The sequence below is a fragment of the Lathyrus oleraceus genome, chromosome 6 (assembly GCF_024323335.1).
Source record: "Lathyrus oleraceus cultivar Zhongwan6 chromosome 6, CAAS_Psat_ZW6_1.0, whole genome shotgun sequence".
In the NCBI taxonomy this organism is placed as follows: Eukaryota; Viridiplantae; Streptophyta; class Magnoliopsida; order Fabales; family Fabaceae; genus Lathyrus; species Lathyrus oleraceus.
This window is the reverse complement of record NC_066584.1, coordinates 445,066,584-445,088,426: the sequence shown is the minus strand read 5'-3', so window position 1 is coordinate 445,088,426 and position 21,843 is coordinate 445,066,584. Positions and strand designations below refer to the sequence as shown.

The window sequence follows — 21,843 nt, the reverse complement described above, 5'->3', positions numbered from 1 at the left end:
CCCTCCTCCAACCCTAAGAAACTGCACCGTCATCTTAGGATTTCGTTCAAGATAATTCTGGGCTGCATTCATCACATACCTTCTACAAATTGTCCAGATTTTATTAACACAAATCAAAAGTACATGTTGTATTATCTATCATCTGGTGACAAGATGAACTTGTCTTATATTCTCTTCAAGTATCTGAGGAAGATGGTTAAAGATACAAGAAATGGATCCCCTAAGCTCAGAAAATGGATACCTCTAAGAAGGTTAATTTTTGACATTTTATTTGAAAGCAAGCTAGTGCAGAAGCTGATAGAAGTTGGAATGACAAAGGAAATAAATTTTGAAATTGGGAAGAATTTCAATGGACGTAGTCTGAAGAACATGTCCTTGATCACAACTGTTGTTGACCCTTCAGAGCTTCTGAATAGGACATTTGTTATTTCTAGAAGGATTCTAGTAAATGACTATCCTCTCTTCTCCAAGTAAGAATCTAAAGAGGTTCTGGAACTATATATAGTTGATTGCTTGGTAACAAGTGTAACTCTAGTCGTGTTATCATATGAGGAACTCCCAGATCACCCTATTGACGTGTACTCCCTTAATAGAAAAAGGAAGCCTAAATATTTTAGTGAATGACCTTCTGGATCTGTCAGACCCCCCATCAAAGTTGCTAGGACTTATGCACTTGGACTTATAAGAGATACAATGAGACCAGAAACAGAAGCTGTCAGTTTTGTGCCTGCTAGGCCTTCTGAAGTGACTCCTTCTAGGGATCATGGTAAGTCTCATGTGATTGAGACTACTTTTTATTCTGCTAGTTCTGATCTCTATACTTCATATATTCCTTTACATCCTTCTCCACCAACATACATTCCTTCTAAAACAATCACCACACCTATGACATCTGTTAATGTAACACTCCTCATACCTATTCCAATAATTGTTGAATCAACCACCATCACAACCATTTTAACTCATTCTGAACCCACAATCATTATACCACCAACTTTACTCTCACAAATCCTAAATTCAAATACCACCTCTAAAATAGCCCACATTATATCCACTACACAACCATCTAAATAATTACCACCACCAAGTTATGAACATACTAACCCTTAACCTATGGAAACAAAAGCCCATTCTTCTGACTCTGCATTTTCCACACCAACTTCAATGACCTTAACCATTTCAAAAGCTTGTGCCTTTTCAGAAGACACGCCCGCTCCACCAACTTCATCCCCAACCTATCATTGATGAACTTTTCATTGACGCATTCATGAACAAATCAGAAACAATGAACTCTCTACCCCTGATTCTTCTGACCAAACTGTCGTACCCCAAAATTTGCCTACCCTTCATATGCTTTCAAGTGCCGCTTTATTTCGAATAAATGAAATAACACAATTGGTAGAAAAGCATGTGTAAGGAGTTACAACGGGGGAAGTCTTGAGTTTGAGTCCCACATTTCTCATTTTTTTATGGTTTTTTTTCTCATTTTACCTTTTTTCACAAAAAATGTATTTTTTAAATTAATTTTGGTTTTCTAATAAGTTATTTTTTTAAATTTTTATTTTTTTATTTTTATTTAATAAAGAAAATAATCAAAAAAACATTAAAAATAAATAAAATATCAAGAAGTATCGAGATTCAATAAATGTTGTCATAATCTTTTCCGATTGGTCAGTTTTTCCAGATCTGGTTTCTGATTAGTTGTGCTTTGTCACAGTTAATCCCTTCCATTTGTAGTGACCTAATTTGTCTTATAAATATGACTCTTTTTATCATAATTTTGGGGACACCAATGAGAGAAAAATTACACGGACATGATTACACATAGTTTTTACACAGAGAGTTCTACACAGTTTTACAGAGTCTCAAACTATTTTAAAGGATCCCAACTTTATTTTTCACGTTTTCGTTTTTATCATTTAACCAAATGATGGTTCCCTGACGGTTCTTTTTTTCTCCAAAACTTATACTCTTTTTGTTTGAAAATCATTTTTTATCCATTATAGATTTATTCATTTTCTTTTCAAAATAAACTCAATATTTTTTTTGGAAAATATTACTTATTCATTAGTAATCATTGATTTGTTTTCTTTTCAAATTTATTTGTTAAATATGCCACAATCACTACACATCTCACGTCACTACAATTTTAGTATGATTTTATTAAATTAATTTTTGAAAGGGGACATGCATCATAGATATTATGTTATTATTCAATACTCATGCATAGTAGTAATAACTTTTAACATTGACTTGAATCAATTTGCTACAACATAGTATTAACATATTATTCAATTTATTTATGTACACAAGCTAAGTTGTATTTTTACTATACTATTTTAAGCTATCTTGTAATGATAAATTTGAATTATCCCATTTTTTTCTTTGCAAAATTACTACTCTTTCTATTAACAAAGAAACTTACCAATTCACATTCAATATTTTACCACTATAACTAAACTACATCAATCACACCAGTCCCAAGTTTGAGTTTTTGCTTCAAATGCCCTACTATTCAAAATTATTTCCCTATATGCCCCATTCTGAAAATTATTTCTCAATCTACCCCCTTTTCTAGTTAGGGCTCGTCACTTGAAGTGACGAGGGGATGAAGATGTTTTTTCGCTGTATGAGCTCGTCACTTGAAGTGACGAGGATCAAGTGACGAGGAGATGAAGCATTTTGTTTTTTTTTATTTTAAGAAGAAAATAAATAAATAAATTACATTCAATGTTAAATATAAGTTATGCAGATTATTTGAAATGATTTTGGTTTAAATTCCTTAATTGCTAATCATGTAGTATATATTTAATATCATTATTTCAAATGATTCATGTATTAAAAATATTGGTGTTATAGTATTAAATGAATAGTCAATGAATGATTAAAATTTAAAGGATATTTTCTCAACTCATAAAGATACTAAAAAAACAAAAAAATTCAAATTAACTATATAATTTAGAAATAATTTTTTTTATAATAAATTAAAAAAATAATGTTTATGACTTTAGATTGATTCTAAATAAACAAATAAAAATTAATAGATATTTTTAAATTTGAAATATTTAAGTATATAGATAACAGAAAATTTACATAAAATAAAATAAAATACTTTATTAAATACTCCATTATATCAATAAAATGTATTTCTTCCATTGTAATTCTTAAAAAAACTAATTATTTCTATTATTAATATTCTAAAAATTATTCATTTTTACTATTAATATTTCAAAAATAATAATATCACAATTTTTTTATTATCATGAAAAACTATAATTATTTACTATTTATTTTAAATATTTTTTTATAAAAAATTATATTTGTTTTTTCGCTGTGTGAGCTCGTTACTTGAAGTGACGAGGAGATGAAATATTTTGTTTTTTTTATTTTAAGAAGAAAATAAATAAATAAATTACATTCAATGTTAAATATAAGTTATGCAGATTATTTGAAATGATTTTGGTTTAAATTCCTTAATTGCTAATCATGTAGTATATATTTAATATCATTATTTCAAATGATTCATGTATTAAAAATATTGGAGTTATAGTATTAAATGAATAGTCAATAAATGATTAAAATTTAAAGGATATTTTCTCAACTCATAAAGATACTAAAAAAACAAAAAAATTCAAATTAACTATATAACTTAGAAATAACTTTTTTTATAATAAATTAAAAAAATAATGTTTATGACTTTAGATTGATTCTAAATAAACAAATAAAAATTAATAGATATTTTTAAATTTGAAATATTTAAGTATATAGATAACAGAAAATTTACATAAAATAAAATAAAATACTTTATTAAATACTCCATTATATCAATAAAATGTATTTTTTCCATTGTAATTCTTAAAAAAACTAATTATTTCTATTATTAATATTCTAAAAATTATTCATTTTTACTATTAATATTTCAAAAATAATAATATCACAAATTTTTTTATTATCATGAAAAACTATAATTATTTGCTATTTATTTTAAATATTTTTTTATAAAAAAATATATTTGTTTTTTTGCTGTGTGAGCTCGTTACTTGAAGTGACGAGGAGATGAAGCATTTTGTTTTTTTTTTATTTTAAGAAGAAAATAAATAAATAAATTACATTCAATGTTAAATATAAGTTATGCAGATTATTTGAAATGATTTTGGTTTAAATTCCTTAATTGCTAATCATGTAGTATATATTTAATATCATTATTTCAAATGAGTCATGTATTAAAAATATTGGAGTTATAGTATTAAATGAATAGTCAATGAATTATTAAAATTTGAAGGATATTTTCTCAACTCATAAAGATACTAAAAAAACAAAAAAATTCAAATTAACTATATAATTTAGAAATAACTTTTTTTATGATAAATTAAAAAAAATAATGTTTATGACTTTAGATTGATTCTAAATAAACAAATAAAAATTAATAGATATTTTTAAATTTGAAATATTTAAGTATATAGATAACAGAAAATTTACATAAAATAAAATAAAATAAAATAAAATGAAAAACTATAATTATTTACTATTTATTTTAAATATTTTTTTATAAAATAATAATTATTATTTTTAATTAAATCAATTATATTAATTAAATATAGAATTAATAATTAAAAATCAATTATATTAAATCTTATTAGTATTTAATAAACTATTTAAAATATTAAAAAATAAAAAAAACAAAATGCTTCATCTCCTCGTCACTTCAAGTGACGAGCTCACACAGCGAAAAAACATCTTCATGCCCTCGTCACTTCAAGTGACGAGCCCTAACTGAAAAAGGGATAGATTGGGAAATAATTTTCAGAATGGGGCTGTTCGCTGTGAATTTTGGCGAACAACCTCTGGTTTACCAAAACTTGTAGAATTGGGTCACTTGCAGGATCAACCACACAAATCCTAGGACATGTGCAAAATCTAGATGGTCTTGAAGATGTCTAAAATCACTTTCATATCTTTCATTTCTGTTCTCTAAGTGTTTTACGTCGAAATATGTTGATTACAATGTTAAGTGGATGTAAATTTAACAAGATAAAGTAAATGGCGGAAAATAACTGACGAAATGTAAAGTGTCGAAAAGGATAAAGTGCAGAAAGATAAATGACTGGAAAACATAAAAGAGATTTGTAAAGAACTTTGAACTTTATAAAATAAACTTTGAAGGAATTGGTGTTTGTTTACACATACATTTTCCAAATATGACTCTTTTCTCTCACACGGGTACTTTGAGTGTTTTCAGGAATTTTGTATAAGTAATTCTTCACACCCTTTTTTAGATAATAACTACCCTATATATACACAAATAACATAACTGTTATTAACGACTAAATCCTAAAACTATGACACATGGCTCTCCTCCTTTCGCCAGATGCTTCCACGCGTCTTCTGCCAAACGTCACAACCTTTTAAATTCAAATTTACTTTTAAGTCGAAATGACGTTTTCCTTCAGGATTTTTGTCGAATTATCAACATACTGCAATGTTCTCCCTATCTGTCAAAAGTGCTTTTCCTAGGTGCAAACATCTTTGTCGAAATGACGAAACTTCCATTTTGTCGAAGTGTCGAACCATACTTATTAATCAAATCGTTTCAACCCATGTCATCATTTGTCGAAAAAATCATTTCTTACACCAAATCTCATGGCGTCGAAAACGCACGTATACAAATTGCCCCCCAGCAAAGACGTTTCGACCGTTGTTCTGGAGAAACAGTCATTTGTTGTCAATCAGTGTTTTGATGCCATGTCATTTAATCTTCATTAAATGCAAGTCTGATAATCTCAATTCCCAATGCAGGTTCATCATTACACTTTCTCCACAATGTCACGTCTAGCCCACGTTCACAATCCACTTCCATCATTTCCTCACATCATGGTTTCTTTTAACTTTTCCTTCGACACTTTGTATCCGGACGCTAGTTGAGCAAGATCATTCGCTTCTTGATTCTTCAACCTGGGAATGTGCCTGAAGACGACGTTGTCGAATGCTTTGAGAAGTCTATTGGCTATTACAAAGTACATGATTAAATTTTCTTTCACGCACTTATACTCTTTCGTCAACTGCTTTATTACCAGTTCGGAATCACCCATTATTTCGACTCTCGTTGCCCCCAATTTCAACAAGATTTCAAGTCCAGCGATCAAAGCTTCGTATTCTGCTTCATTATTTGAACACAGACTTTCAACTTTGTACTTGAATTTTGTTGGAATTTTTTCAGGAGAAATAATCAACACCCCAACGCCCGTTCCGTTTTTATGACTGGAACCGTCGAAGTACAGTTTCCAAGGCTCCAGTTCGACGTATTCCACGTCTTCGTTTATAGAGTGGTCCGCTATGAAATCAGCGACCACTTGTCCTTTCACTGCTTTTAAAGGCAGATATTTCAAGGAGTATTCTGTTAAAGCTAAAGCCCACTTTCCAATTCGACTATGTAAAATAGATTTAGATAACATATACTTTATTACGTCGAAATGGGAAGAAATATATACATCGACAGGTTTTATATAATGCTTTAGTTTGATACAAGAGAATATACACACAGGCATAACTTTTCTATAATGCTATATCTAGTTTCGGCATCGTTCAGGACTCTACTGAGATAATAAATGGCCCTTTCGACGCCATTCTCATCTTCTTGACACAACATACTTCCTAATGTTTTGTCTGATGCCGAAATGTACAATCTCATATTTCTTTTTCTGCAAGGAGACATCAGGATTGGGGGATTAGCCAGGTACTCCTTGATTTTGTCGAAAGCCGCTTGCTGTTCTTGCCCCCATGCGAAGTCTTCTTTCTTTAGTCGAAGTAGAGGAGAGAAAGCTTGTGTCTTCCCACTGAGGTTGGAGATGAATCTTCTGAGAAAGTTGATTTTCCCTAGCAGAGACTGCAACCCCTTTTTGGTTGATGGCGCTTTCGCTTCCATTATGGCCTTGGCTTTATTTTCGTTTATTTCGATCCCCTTCTTATGGACCACAAAGCCTAAGAAATCACCCGCCTGCACACCAAAAGCACATTTAAGTGGGTTCATTTTCAAACCAAACTTCCTCATCCTTTCAAAGGATTGTCGAAGATGATCTATATGATTTTTCCTGAAACAGACTTAATCACAATGTCGTCAATATACACCTGCATGAAAGTTTCGATGAAATCATGAAAGATGGAATTCATGGCACGTTGGTAAGTCGCTCCAGCGTTCTTTAAACCAAAAGGCATTACTACCCATTCGTACGTTCCTATGGCTCCAGGACAACGGAAAGCCGTTTTAGGAACGTCTTCTTCAGCGATAAAAATTTGGTTATAGCCAGAGTATCCGTCTAGCATACTTAAGTACTCATGGCCGGCTGCAGAATCTATGAGCATTTCTGCCACTGGCATAGGATATTCATCCTTTGGGGTAGCCGAGTTTAAGTCTCGAAAATCAATACATACCCTAAGTTTGCCATTTTTCTTAATTACTGGAACAATATTTGCAATCCATTCGACATACCTGGTTGTGCGGATGAACTTGCATCTTAGAAGTCTTTCGACCTCTTCTTTTATTTTCGACAGGATTTCTGGTGCGAAGCGTCTCGGAGTCTGCTTTACTGGCTTCTTCCCTTCCATTATTGGCAACTGCATTTCGACCAGACTTCTGTCAAGACCAGGCATTTCGTCATAATCCCATGCGAAGCAATCTTTGAATTCTTTCAGCAACTGGACTATTTCGACCTTGAACTGGGGGTCCATTTTTGCGCTTATGTACGTTGGTCTATGTTCTGCCCCCGCTCCTATGTTTATCTCTTCTAAAGGATCCTGCGCCACCATCTTCTCGTTAGTTGACACTGGATCTTTTTCGAACCCCAGAGGTTCGTCGTCGTAAATGGCGTCAAGCTTTTGGTGTTGCCATCCGCCCATTTGGTTGGTGACATGATCTTCCGCAACGTCTTCTTGAGGACATTGTTTGTTGGAGTTCTCTTGGTTGGCTTCGACAGCCATATTTTTTACCTCAGCCTCAAGGGCCTCTTTTAGTTTGTTTTCGGCCATGTAAGCCGTAATCTTTTCGATCGCTGATTGTTCACTCGTCATCGTCAAATTCACTACCCCATCCCGTCGGCGCTATATGAGTGGTTCCCCATATGTAAGTTTCGCCAATCACTTCTTTATCCCACTGGAAACCATGCGTTGGATGTAGGTACATGGAGCAATAGGCATTGTCTGTCGTCTTCAAGTCGAATTCTGCCGGGCTGCAGGGAGGTATATGAGCCAGGTTTTTGTCGAAGCTTTGGCTGTTGACAGTGTTTACCTCGGTCATGAAGTAGCTTTGGTCAGCCTCGATGTTTTCGACGATTCCATCTGGCCTCCATATGGCTATCCGCTGGTGCATTGAAGAGGGTACAGCTCCTACGCCGTGAATCCATTCCCTACCAAGCAGCAGGTTGTAGTTGGCTTTCGAAGCGATGACTATGAACATTGTAGGTCTTGTTATGGTTCCTACAGTTAAGTTCACTTGGATGACTCCCATAGTTGTCCCTATCTTCCCTTCGTAATTCGACAGCACCATGTTGTGAGGCTTCGCGTCCGAATCGTCTTTTCCAATCTTCTTCAGCATGTAGTGGGGCATCAAATTCACTGCCGCTCCCCCGTCCACCAGTATCTTATTCACGCCGACATTTTCCACCTTTCCTTTATAAACAGAGGTTTCAAATGCGCTTTCATGGAGTCGTCTGGTCTTTCGAAAAAAGCGTTCTGCTCTTCGACGCATCCGTTGTTCATCACATAGTAGCAGACGGGCTTGTGTGCCATTGTTTCTTCCTCCATTTCGTCTCCTTCATCCTCAATTTCCATGACTCTATCATAGTCTCTAGGGAGAACAGAGACCACGTTGCAAATCACGTTGAAGGATGCCTCTGAGTCAGAGTTAAAACTGTCGGTTACTTCATCATCTTCCCGCATCTTCTCTTTCGACGCCACCGATTCGACAACTCTGCTAGGATTGATCTGGAGGGGAGTCTCTTTCCTGCTCCTTGTCTGACGATTGTTGCTAGATTCTGCTTCGTTTGGACCATTCATGTTCTTTTTCGCCATCTCTATTTCTGCCCTCTTCTGCCTTTGGAACCTCCTCCATTGGGACCTGGACATGGGATTTTTGCCTTTGTAATTCTCTGACGGGTATGGTCTTGGCTTGTGTTTTTCCATTTCCTTCTTGCCCTCCATCGACGCGCCTCTCTGAACCTCGAACTTTCCCCATTTCTTCTGCCCCTGCGCGTCCCTAATGGGTTGAACCCATTTGTCGTCCGTCGCTTTGTCAGATGGTTTATAGGTGTTCTGGCGTCTCTCTCCGTGCCTCCACTGGTGGTGATCACTTCTCCTTGGGTCATATCTCACTGTTCCCCAATTCTCTTTCCTTTTGGTCTTATCCACCGCTTCCAGGTTGGTTGCTGCCTTCCTGTCGAAGACTGCGCTGCAGCGTGGGCACAACATCACTTCGGTTTTCATCCTTTGGCACCTCTTGATGAATTCCATTAAGTTTTCCTCCTCTCTAGGGTACGCCAGCCTTTGGTACTCTTTCTGACGACGCTCTTCGCCCTCTTCGACCTGGTCCTTCTGAGATATTTCTACCATATTTACCCCAACATTTTGTTCGTCGGCGATGCTTAATTCGTTCATCTTCCTGATGAGCCTCTCTTCTTCGCCTTCGACGCCTTTTGGTGTCTGGTCGAACTCTTTCTCTGGGCAACAGCACCAAGATATGGTCCTGGGACCATGTTTGCAACAGCATTTGTTCCAATTCCTTCTGGGGTCTTCCATTGTCCTACGTAGAATCCCACTGATCATGGGCTTCGAAGGACCGTTAGCGGCTTCCGCTTTGATTTTTGTGACCTCTTCACTGAAAGGCCCCATGGTGTTGACGCAGTTGGCGATATCACCTTTCTTTGCTTTGTTAGAATCAAGGCCTTCAGCAGCCTTGTTTTCAATCGCTGGGTCTTCAGTAACCCTCCCCTTCGTATTAGGGGCATGCTCAATTGCGTCGACTGTCTCCTCATTGTTTTCTGAAGAGGCATCTCCCCAACCGCTTGGTTGGATTGTGTTGATGTCGATCTGAGAGCTTGCCGGCGCGTTGTACTTCACAAGAAAATCATATTTCCCACTTGGCTGTCCCAAGCGGTCCCAATTCTCCTCTTGTCGAAACTCCACATTCTCGACAGCATTGTCACCGTCCTTCTTGTCGAAACCTTCAGTAGTTTCTATTCTTTTCTGGCTTGTGAGATCATCAGTAATCTCGACCATGTTGACATTTGCGTCGAAGCTTCCAGGGGCTTCCACCATTTCCAAATTGCCATCAGGAGCAACTTCGGCCTCCACCATGTTTACGACGGATGGTTCAGCGTAGTGGGCTTCGACTGCTTGCATAGGATTCGAGTCGATCTTCATCTGTTGTTTTGGTTTGTCACCAAACTTCAGCCTTCCGTCCCGGATAGCATTTTGAACGAGATCCCTGAAAAGGAAACAACGAGACGTCTTATGGCCCAGAAAATTATGGTATTTACAAAAACCTCTCTTTTTCTGTTGTTCCATAGGCGGTTCTTTAGCGCCTGGTGGTTTTATTAATTGACCATCTTTAACCAACAGATCGAAGATTTCGTCACATTTGGTAATGTCGAACGTATAAGTCCTTTTGGGGAACTTATCGTTGGTTTCGACTGGGTTTCCGTTCGACGGAGTTAGTACTTTGCACGAATAAGGTGGCCCTTGTTTTAGTTCTGCTAGGTCGATTTCTTGTTCGTCGAAGCTACTTGGTTCGTGTTCGTCGAACTCATCATCTTGGCGAACCCCTACGTAGGCTACCCTCTCTTTTTTATTCTTATTTGCCCTGAATTTTTCGTCCCTTAACCTTTCGACCTGTCTCACTCTATCCGCTAATTGTGCCATATCCCTCAGATACTAGGTATCTAGTTTCTTCCTTATAGAATAGTCTAGTCCCCCTGCGGCCATTTCGACCAACTCATGTTCTGGCACTGGGGTGAAACATCTAGCCTTTAGCAATCTGAACCTATTTAAATAATCATCTATTGGTTCGGAGTGTTTTCTCTTGACACTGGCTAATTCTTTCAGACTTATTTTTGTTTGTCCCATGTAGAATTGTTCATGGAACAGCCTTTCTAATTGGGTCCACGTGTATACTGAGTTTGCAGGCAAAGATGTAAACCAAGTAAACGCGTTTTTTGTTAAGGAACTAGGGAAATATTTTATTTTCAAATTTTCGTTACGGGCTATCTCCCCTGCCTCGATCAGGTAACGTGCCACATGTTCTATAGTGGACTCACTAGTGTCCCCTGAGAACTTTGTAAACTTAGGGACTTTCCACCTTGGTGGCAATTCTTCTTGCAGAATATATTCTGATAGTGGGGATGCGTAACTAGGCCTTTGTAAACCCATGTTCATCCCATTTTGTGCCATTATCGTTTCGACCATGGCTGCCAAATTATTTTCGACAGGCGGATTATTATACCGCATCCGTTGTTGCAATACAACATCCGCGTCCTGGCCTCTCTGGATTACTATCCTTCTAGGCTCTTGTGGAATGGGGATTTCGACACGAGGCTGTTCGACTACATCCTCTCGGTTTCTGACGTTCGTTTGAGGATTGTCTAACGGTATCTGGTTTATCGTAGGTTCTTCTTGGACCGCTACCGCTGGGTTATGAACCACTTGTTCTCTGTGTCGAGTTTGAGGGACTCCAAAGAAATCAGCAATGCGCGTCATTTGCGCTGCCAACGCTTGGTTTGTTTGAGTGGTGTTCTGTATCAGTGGATTAAACACCGCTCCCATTTGTTGCGTCAACATTTGGACCATATCATGATTACTCTCGTCCATCTGCTGTCTAATCACTTGCGCCGAATTATTTGTTATCGGCGGCACGTAAAGTGGTTGTTGATTCAGTCTACTCACGTTTCCACCATATCCTGACCCTTGTAAGGGTGAAGACACGTTGGCCATCGAGTGTGAATATATTAACGGGGAGTTATGTAAATTTGCCATCACCGAAGTTGGCATTCCGAAGGGTTGTTCCCTACCAGGCGGAGGCATGGTGAAATTCGTTACAAAAGGCCTAGAAGTGTTTCCCACAGGGGAGGGGTGTCCCAATGGGCATTTGTTGTGCCCTGAAGGACGAACTAGGCGCGTTTTGTGACATCGAAACCGCTGGTATCGACCCCGCTGACGAAGGTACAGCCTCTGACACAGGGACCGATCCTATATTGCCTTCTGTTGAAGGGACAGGGTTAGATACTGGGATGGATTCGTTAGGATTATTTGGCTGGTTCGCCATTTTCCTTACTCTTGTTCTTTTAGGTATTTCTACTTCGGATACGGCTAATTTACCGCTTCTCAGTCTCATACAAATGAAGGACAGATTTTGACTAGCGATTATCTAACTTTCTAAATTTTTGCACAGTCCCACTGGACGTGCCAATTTGTTCGCTGTGAATTTTGGCGAACAACCTCTGGTTTACCAAAACTTGTAGAATTGGGTCACTTGCAGGATCAACCACACAAATCCTAGGACATGTGCAAAATCTAGATGGTCTTGAAGATGTCTAAAATCACTTTCATATCTTTCATTTCTGTTCTCTAAGTGTTTTACGTCGAAATATGTTGATTACAATGTTAAGTGGATGTAAATTTAACAAGATAAAGTAAATGGCGGAAAATAACTGACGAAATGTAAAGTGTCGAAAAGGATAAAGTGCAGAAAGATAAATGACTGGAAAACATAAAAGAGATTTGTAAAGAACTTTGAACTTTATAAAATAAACTTTGAAGGAATTGGTGTTTGTTTACACATACATTTTCCAAATATGACTCTTTTCTCTCACACGGGTACTTTGAGTGTTTTCAGGAATTTTGTATAAGTAATTCTTCACACCCTTTTTTAGATAATAACTACCCTATATATACACAAATAACATAACTGTTATTAACGACTAAATCCTAAAACTATGACACATGGCTCTCCTCCTTTCGCCAGATGCTTCCACGCGTCTTCTGCCAAACGTCACAACCTTTTAAATTCAAATTTACTTTTAAGTCGAAATGACGTTTTCCTTCAGGATTTTTGTCGAATTATCAACATACTGCAATGTTCTCCCTATCTGTCAAAAGTGCTTTTCCTAGGTGCAAACATCTTTGTCGAAATGACGAAACTTCCATTTTGTCGAAGTGTCGAACCATACTTATTAATCAAATCGTTTCAACCCATGTCATCATTTGTCGAAAAAATCATTTCTTACACCAAATCTCATGGCGTCGAAAACGCACGTATACAGGGGCATAGAGGGAAATAATTTTCAAAATGGGGCATAGAGGGAAATAATTTTCAATAGTAGGGCATGGCAGGAAAAAACTCCCCAAGTTTCACCGTAAATATATTTTCAAATACAAATGGTATTAACTTTTCTTAAAATCAAAACATTAACAAAATCATTGATCCATTTCAAACCTTCATCACTACCACCATGATAACCTCATCATATTTCATCTTCTCACAACAACAACAACAACAACACATTTCAAGTCCTCACTTGATTTCTCTCTGATTTTACTTTTTTTCTTCAGAAAAGAGACACATCACAACATCATGAAGCTCTCTCAAGGTTTAGCGCTTACTTGATTCATATTCATTTATTCCATTCATTCTCACAGCAACAATAAATATAAACGTCAATATCACACACCAACAAGAAAGAATAAGTGGAAAAAACGAAACAACTCAAGGAAACCAGATCAATAATTTCGTTTAGGAAAAATCACAGAACAACAACATAACGATCACGAAAAATGTAAAAGAAAAGAAGAAGACAGAGTCCAAAACTCGCCACCGAACATGATTCGATCTCCACTTACAAAGGTCCCGGATCCGACCGCGGGTCCCGCACCTCCATCCGCCATGACCGATGACCCCCCGCCCTCCATCAGCCGTCGATTTGATCGCACCACACAAACTGATTATCAAATATATTTCTTAGGCTTTATTTTGATATTTAATCTAATCCCATTTACCTATTAATCTTTTATATATATATATATATATATATATATATATATATATATATATATATATATATATATATATATATATATATATATATATATATATATATATATTATTTTCAAAAACTCAACTTTCATTAATTAGGGTTTAATATTCTCATATCCATACTTTGCACACTATCTTTTATTAACCCAACTAATAATGCACACTATCTTTTATTTTCAAAAATCTATTTTTGAACACTTAGAGAATTCTTGAAAGAGAAAGATAATATTTGAATGTTTGAAAATTTACAAAAGGAGGTGAGATTAAAAATCTAAAGAAATGGTGTTTATATAGCCCTAATGCACCTCTACAAATGAGTACAAACCATGAAAGGATGCCATGCTTCAAGAACTAGTTTTGAAAATCAAAGGAATGAAAAAATGTAATTTTTTCAGGAACTATCGATTAACCAAAAGTGTTTAATCAACTACACCCTTATAACGTGCAAAAGATTTGAATTTTTTTTGCATGTTAATCGATTAGCACAATGCTGTTAACTGATTAATAGCCCTGCAGAATGCAAAAATAGTTATTTTTCAAAGAGAAAAACTTTGACAAGATGCATCCAAACTTTTTAAACAAACATGATATGAATGTATGAGGACTTGAACACTTGTATACTCATTAGAAAGATTGAATGCTATATACATTATCATTCATGATCAATCCATAAGTATTTCTTCAAGACTTGACAGAATATGAAACTTGTCTTTGTTTTAGAAGTCTTTCAGCAATTTCTTTTTGTCAATCCATTCTTGCTTTGTAGAATCTTGTCGTCATCAAAACACTTGAGAAGCATGCCTTCACATTCTCCCCCTTTTTTATGATGACAACCATATCTTGAAAGTTTGCTTCAATCTTGTTTATCTAACATAAAATGCTCGCCCTTAATCAATGCTCAAAAGAGTTTTTGCTAGCTGCACTTTGTTAGAGAAAAAGCATACAACATAATAACAATACTTCTCCCCCTTTGTCATTACCAAAAAGGAAGGGAAAAAACTTAAAAATTGAAACGTCATAAGTTGTATGAATTTAGCACATGTAAAACATATATCATATGAACCATAAATTATAGATACAACACATAACATAAAAACATATAGCATAACATAATTGTTGTACGAAAATATAACACACAATTATTCAAAACATAAAGTACTTAGAACATCTGGGGGCTGACCCAGGGGAGGCGAAGAACGAGTTGGATACGACCAGGGGTACTCATGCTAGGTTTGAGTACCTGAAGAAGATATACACAGTTGAGCTACAGAGAGCACATCAGGCTGATGGTGATGACGAGTGGGTGGCGCTCCATATATCATATGCATTTAGAGCATACCTGATTTATTTGGTTGTCACTTTGATATTTGTGGACAAGAGTTCCACTTATACAACTACTTATATTCGAAGTTGTGAAAGGGTTGTATATGGAAGACGAAGCAGGTCACAGGCAGCTTGACACTACTGACGATAATAATTATTGGTCTTTGAATGTTTTTTTTGTCATTTTTATTTCATCTTTGCAAAACCATTATTGAAGATTCGTATGTTCCAAACATTTCATTTCAGGCTTGGATCCTTCAACACTTCCCCCGTATCTCTGGCTTGGCGAGTGTGCTTGAGTACACTGAGGATATGTCATATACTACTGCTTTTATCCTGCTCAGAGGGAACCAGGAGGCCGAGCCTTTAAGAGTCTATCTTGACTGTTTGGTTGATAAGGACATGCACTACCACAACTATGTTGATCACCGTCAGACGCAGACATTTGACGAGATAATGTTATACTCTAGAAGGTTGGCTTGTGGATCGTGTCTCACTGCTCCTCATCTACCCGAGCGCATCATGCGGTAGTTTGGTTACAGTCAGACCATTCCCAGACACACTAATGTCTCTGCACCTTATGACTTGACGCGTAGACAGGTAGAGGACATGTTTTATGATTATGAGAGTCATCTGGTACTGGAGGAGGCACGAGCTACCATAACTGAGAGCGACTGGAGCTACGTCAACGAGTACATAAGATGGTTCTTCAGGGTGTCACATTCATATATGGAGCATGTTGGTCTAGGAGATCCATCGAGACCAACTCATCAGGAGATACTTGAGGAGGAACAAACACAACTAATTCATGTTGAGGGTGTCTTGCCTAGGTGTTGTTGCATATTGGAGATTGTGCGTGTAGGCATTGACAAAGGTATATTCCCTAATGGGTCTGATATGTGGTAGGTCCTAGATGTCATCATGATGGAGGCATAAGGGGCATTGTTGTACCAGAGACAACGTTAGAGGACATGGAGGATTGATGGCCGAGGAGGTAGAGCTGGAAGAGGAGGTAAATGAGAAGTTGTCAGACACACACAATAGTGTCTTATTATATAGCTGTAGTATTATGATTTGTACTTTATTTTGACGGTCTTACTATCTTATTGATCTCGATTGTACGATATTTTTGACATTTATTCGTATTTTATTTTTGTATGAAATTTTTGGTCCATCTGGAACTATGTACGTATATTTTTTCCCGATTGTATTATATATTTTAAATCTTCATCTGAATACAAATAAAAAACATATACCAATGAATACATGTTCTGATACATCTCAGAGATGCATCTTCAGAGTATTTACGGAGATGCATCTCTGGTACAATTCAAATGAAAATTGCTTATTAGTGGGACGTATTGAATATTTTAATTGTTCCGGAGATGCATCTCTGAAATATTTATATGTTTATTCAGAAATTGATGCGTACGAAGATGCATCTTCGGAACGAATGGACATTTAAATAATTTTGCGTGGTGACTAAGAAGTATTAATGATGCATTAAGATATCCTCTGAATTAATTATGGTTGATTCCGATAGATGGACTTGTGGATAGATTTTAAAAATTCGTTACCCGAACCAATTCAAATAGAAATTTATTGATTTAATTCATTTTTTTTCTTGAACTAATAATATACTTAACCTAAACACCATGATTTAGTTTAAATTTTAATTTATTTTGGATTTGCTCGAATCAATAAACACTCCTATATTCCTGTATGAAAATTAATATCCTAAATAATTAATTTTTTTTCTCATATATTAAATGATCAATTATTTTTTCCTGAAAGAATTGAAAGAATGATAGTAAGAGTCGAATAGTTACTTTAAAATGAAATACAGATTATATTAATTATAAATTACAATTGGAAAAAATCAAAGTTAAAGTTTTATTAACAATCAAAATAATAATTTTTAAATTTTATAATTTGCAAAATATAATATAGTTGTATGAGAATTAAGAGAATGATTGTTGTATGAGAAAGATAAATTATGAATGATTTTTAATATTAACTTTTATTTATTATAGATAAAAGAAATTTTTTAAAAATTATAAAAAAAATAAATAATAAATAATAGAAAATATGTTGGGAAAAAAGTTATGTTGCATTAGTATTGTAGAGTAATTTATTTAGAATAAATATTTTTGATAAATTGATTTATAATTTGAGACAAAGAAAGTTGTATTTATGGGACGGATGGATTTCATTTTTAATCATTGAGTCTATATTTAGAGATCTCAACTAGGGGAAAAGTAAATTGTGATTTTGCAATGGATAATGTATTTTGCAGCTTAGTAGTAGTAGTATTCACTGAGTTTAGTATTAGTAGACTAGTAGTTACTTATGTACCATAATCTTTTGGACAATCATCATATTGTAGGTTTTTCTAGCTGATAATACTCCTAATTGTTTTGCTTCCAATCTTCTGCTTGCTCAATGGTGCAGTTTTGTCGCATCTCATTATTTCTCTCAAATTACTATTGCAAATTTGCAACATCGAGCATCATACCTTAAAAGACAGCCTGATTGTAGTGCTATCATAGGAGAACAGTATAAATTCGACTTTTTTTATTACACAAATGGTATTATAGAGTAGTTTCACACCATCTTCCAATAAAATACTAATTTCACACCATAATCCAATAAAATTTTAGTATTGAGATATGCAATATCCACTACGCCAAATAAGGGAAAAGAGGGCGTTTATTTTGGCCTATAACAACGCTTTTAAGCGCCCTCTAAAGTGGCGCTGGCATAGGTAAAGACAGCGCTTTGTTTTCCTGGAGAAAGCGCTGTCTAAAGTGGCCCTTTAAGGGCCACATTCTAGTGCGCTTTCAGAAAAAAGCGCCCTCTGGAGTGGTCCATAAAGGGCCACCTTAGAGGGCGCTTTTTGGATAAAGCGTCCTCTAAAGTTGTCATGTAAAGCCACCTTAGAGAGCCACCTTAGAGGGCGCTTTCTGGATAAAGCGCCCTCTAAAGTTGTCAATGTAAAGCCACCTTAGAGGGCGCTTTCTGGACAAAGCGCCCTCTAAAGTTGTCAATGTAAAGTGTTTAGAGGGCGCTTCCTGCAGAAAGCGCCCTCTAAAGTGTTAGTTATTTTAAAAAAATTTGTTTGAAAAGCAGTGGGTATTTAATTGGGAACCTGTTCGCATGCTGCAAAAGTGTAAAATTCATATTGATTTCATCCTTTAATCCAATGTTATACACCATTAATCCATTGATATATACAACATGAATCCATTTATATACAACATTAATCCTCCATATATACAACATTAATATATGATTCTTTGATCAACAATATACAACAACATATTCATGATTTAGTAAAACTAGTACAACAACAATATACAACATATATACAACAACAACATACAACAACAACATTCCATACATATATGTACAACAATATACAACCTAGCTATATGATTCTTTGATCAATAATGAATTGACACAATTCATCCTTCATTTCATCCAAATGAGCTCTTGAGTAAGATTTGTATTCGTCAAAGTACTACAATTAAGAGAATAAAACATATTCAAGATTTAGTAACAAATTAGATGAAATATCCGATAATATTAAAATAAACCCTAAGTTATTATTCCATACCATTTTTGGGATGTCTATACGATTCAACGCAATGATATCTCTCATAAATCTCAATACAAAAATCCGCAATCGACCGAATTGTTTTGCTGAGGACACTACACAGAAAAACAAACAATATATATATAGTTAATTTCTTACAAACACTATTATAAGCAAAAAATAAACACTATTATAATTAAGCAAAAATAAGATACTTAATATATACCTCAACTCTGACCCAGGTAATGTCCTTCCTATTACGATAATTCTTTTTCGATCTAAATTTTAGTATTGCCCTAACAAAATAAAAACGTATATTGAGATCAATCTGACATACATAATTAAATATACAAATACACACGAATATTTAGGGGAATTTCACTTACGCGTCAACCGTCTTCTTCATACTCGGATATTTACTCCAATCACCCGATAACGAATCCAGATAATACACTATGAGTCTCGAAAGATCCATAGCAACCAACACCCAGTGACCACTGTAAAATAAAACAAAAATTTAGATGAATGAAAATTTTCTACGTAAAAGATATACATAGATTAGAATGAAATTATTAGAAAGAAAATCTAACCCGTTGCCAGAATTAAACGGTAAAAAATACAAATTGGGTGTAGTATTATCGCCGGCCGCCATGAATCTATCGACTAGATCATTCTTTACGGATGTTGGATTTTTCGTTATTAACGTTGCGTTGATACGGGAAGCAGCAATAAAATTGAAACGGTTACACAATTCAGTTCCCCGCATCAATGTTACATACATATACCTTAAATAGAAACATAATAAACATTAGACTACTCATTGAAATGTGTAAATAAATTGTTCAACTAAGTAAATTATAGATTGATCGGAGTACCATATGTATGTATGAATGACAACGATGCCCAATTCGTCGTGTTCAAAAAGTTGTTGCATGTCCTCCTTTGCAATTATTTCGAAATGAGCAATTCCGAAAACACCTTCATCAAAATCTATACTACGAATGGCCCCGTGCATAATATCAGACTCTTCCACCATTTTCTCAAGATGCATCATAATTTGAGAATTTGTCCCGGACGTCGTTGGAATATCCTTATCAGCGCTTTTCAACTTTCGACCGGGAACCTAAAAATTCATATAAAATAAATCATGACTTTTTGTGATGCAACAGAATCGTTGCGTATATAATTAAATGGGTATATATATTTGTACCTCTTTTTGAGATGCAACCGACTCGATGCGTCTTGAAATCCCTTTACCAGCTTTATGTGTGGGTCTTGTAGGAGTCTAACATTACCATGTAATAAGGATTGATTAAATATCATAATTGTAGATGAATTGAAATGTGAATACTAAATATTCATAATCATTTAGAACATATATACCTCGGCATCTGGGAAAATTAGATCTGACGGCCAACCAACAAAGGATCCGACTGCATCTCGCATCAACGTTGTCTCTGAAACAACGTCAGGTAATGGTAGAAGGGCGTCCGTATCTAATACAAGGTCAACCGAAACTTTCATATATCCCACCGGGAGGGGATTATGGTGAAGTAATTCACCCGAAGTATTGTGCACTTTTCCCTTGCCAACTATACGATAAGTTGGTGACGATAGATACAGCTGACAAGGTGAAATGCCCTAAACCAATAATAAATGTTATTGTTAACGTGTATATGTGTCAAGTAAAAAAGTGCTATTTTAATTTTATAATAACATATATAATTACCTCGGGAAATTTCGGTTGACAATTGATACTAGCTCGGTCACTAGTATCTTTTACCTCGGAAGCGCACCTTTCCTCTCTATACCTTGCATTCTCGTTTTGCAGTTGGAGTACTTGTGCCCTTAACTCCGCCAAGGTCTCCATCACCTCTTTGTTGGTAGGATTTTTTGTTTTTGGTTTTTTATAAAATGACGACGGAGTCACACCAAAACCCTTACCCCTCACACGACCGGAATACTCAGGAACATTTAGTACTCGACTAAGTACGCTCCTGCAATCCTGGACCTCGGTTGAAGGTAAGGTTTGGGATAAAGTCTCCTGAAATATTATTAGAGGAGATTAAAAATGAATTATATGTCTAACAAAATTTTCGATATAATTAAAGAAATAATGTTACATATACTTACACATTCGTCATAAACATTTTGGACCGCTTCAACGACAACCCCATCCTTCCCAACCCGAGCAGCCTTCCATAATACGTGCTCCGGAAGAGATGTTGCGTCACTTTTCTCCTCGGCTAGCTACACATTGAATTAGATTATAAGATCATCAATTATAACATATTGTGACAATGTATAAGCTCATAGCATTTGAATATACTCACAATTCTTTGTTGTAACCGTGCATATCCCGTACGCCTTTTTTTGTACGGATACGCGGGTTTTGATGCCCTTTTCCGATTTTTGTTGCTTACTTCCTGGATAAAAAAGTTTAAGGCATATTAGAACCAAGTAACTTAACAATTGTATAATACCATAATTAATAGACATTACATGGAATTTTTCGTTTCTTCGTTTGGCGACAAAGTTATCCCATTCATCGGCTGAAATAATCTCGGCATACTTCATTGGCCGTTCTGCTTCAACAAATTTTCCTTCCTCATCCTTGAGAAATTTTTTGGACAAAAAGGATCGAAATCCTCGGAGTCTTTTTCCGGCCAATTGAATACAATATTTTTGCCGGCTTTCATCGATGTGAAAGGATCTCTAAAAAACATACACATGGAGTGTGTTATTATAAGTAATATTATAACAATATATGGTCAACAAATAGTCAACAAAAAAAACATATAACAATATATGGTAAGTACCTGTATCTCGGACCATATTTTTTCTTTGCCAA

General features: G+C 35.4%; 1 protein-coding gene across 1 annotated transcript in view; it reads right to left on the bottom strand.

Moving 5' to 3' along the window:
- Positions 1-1,106: 1,106 nt before the first annotated feature.
- The window catches only part of LOC127096175 (uncharacterized), a 35,477-nt gene continuing 14,740 nt past the window's right edge, over positions 1,107-21,843 (bottom strand). Inside the window, exon 2 of the mRNA XM_051034783.1 lies at positions 1,107-1,235. Within this exon, the coding sequence (XP_050890740.1) occupies positions 1,107-1,235 (129 nt within the window). The remainder of the gene's footprint in view (positions 1,236-21,843) is intronic.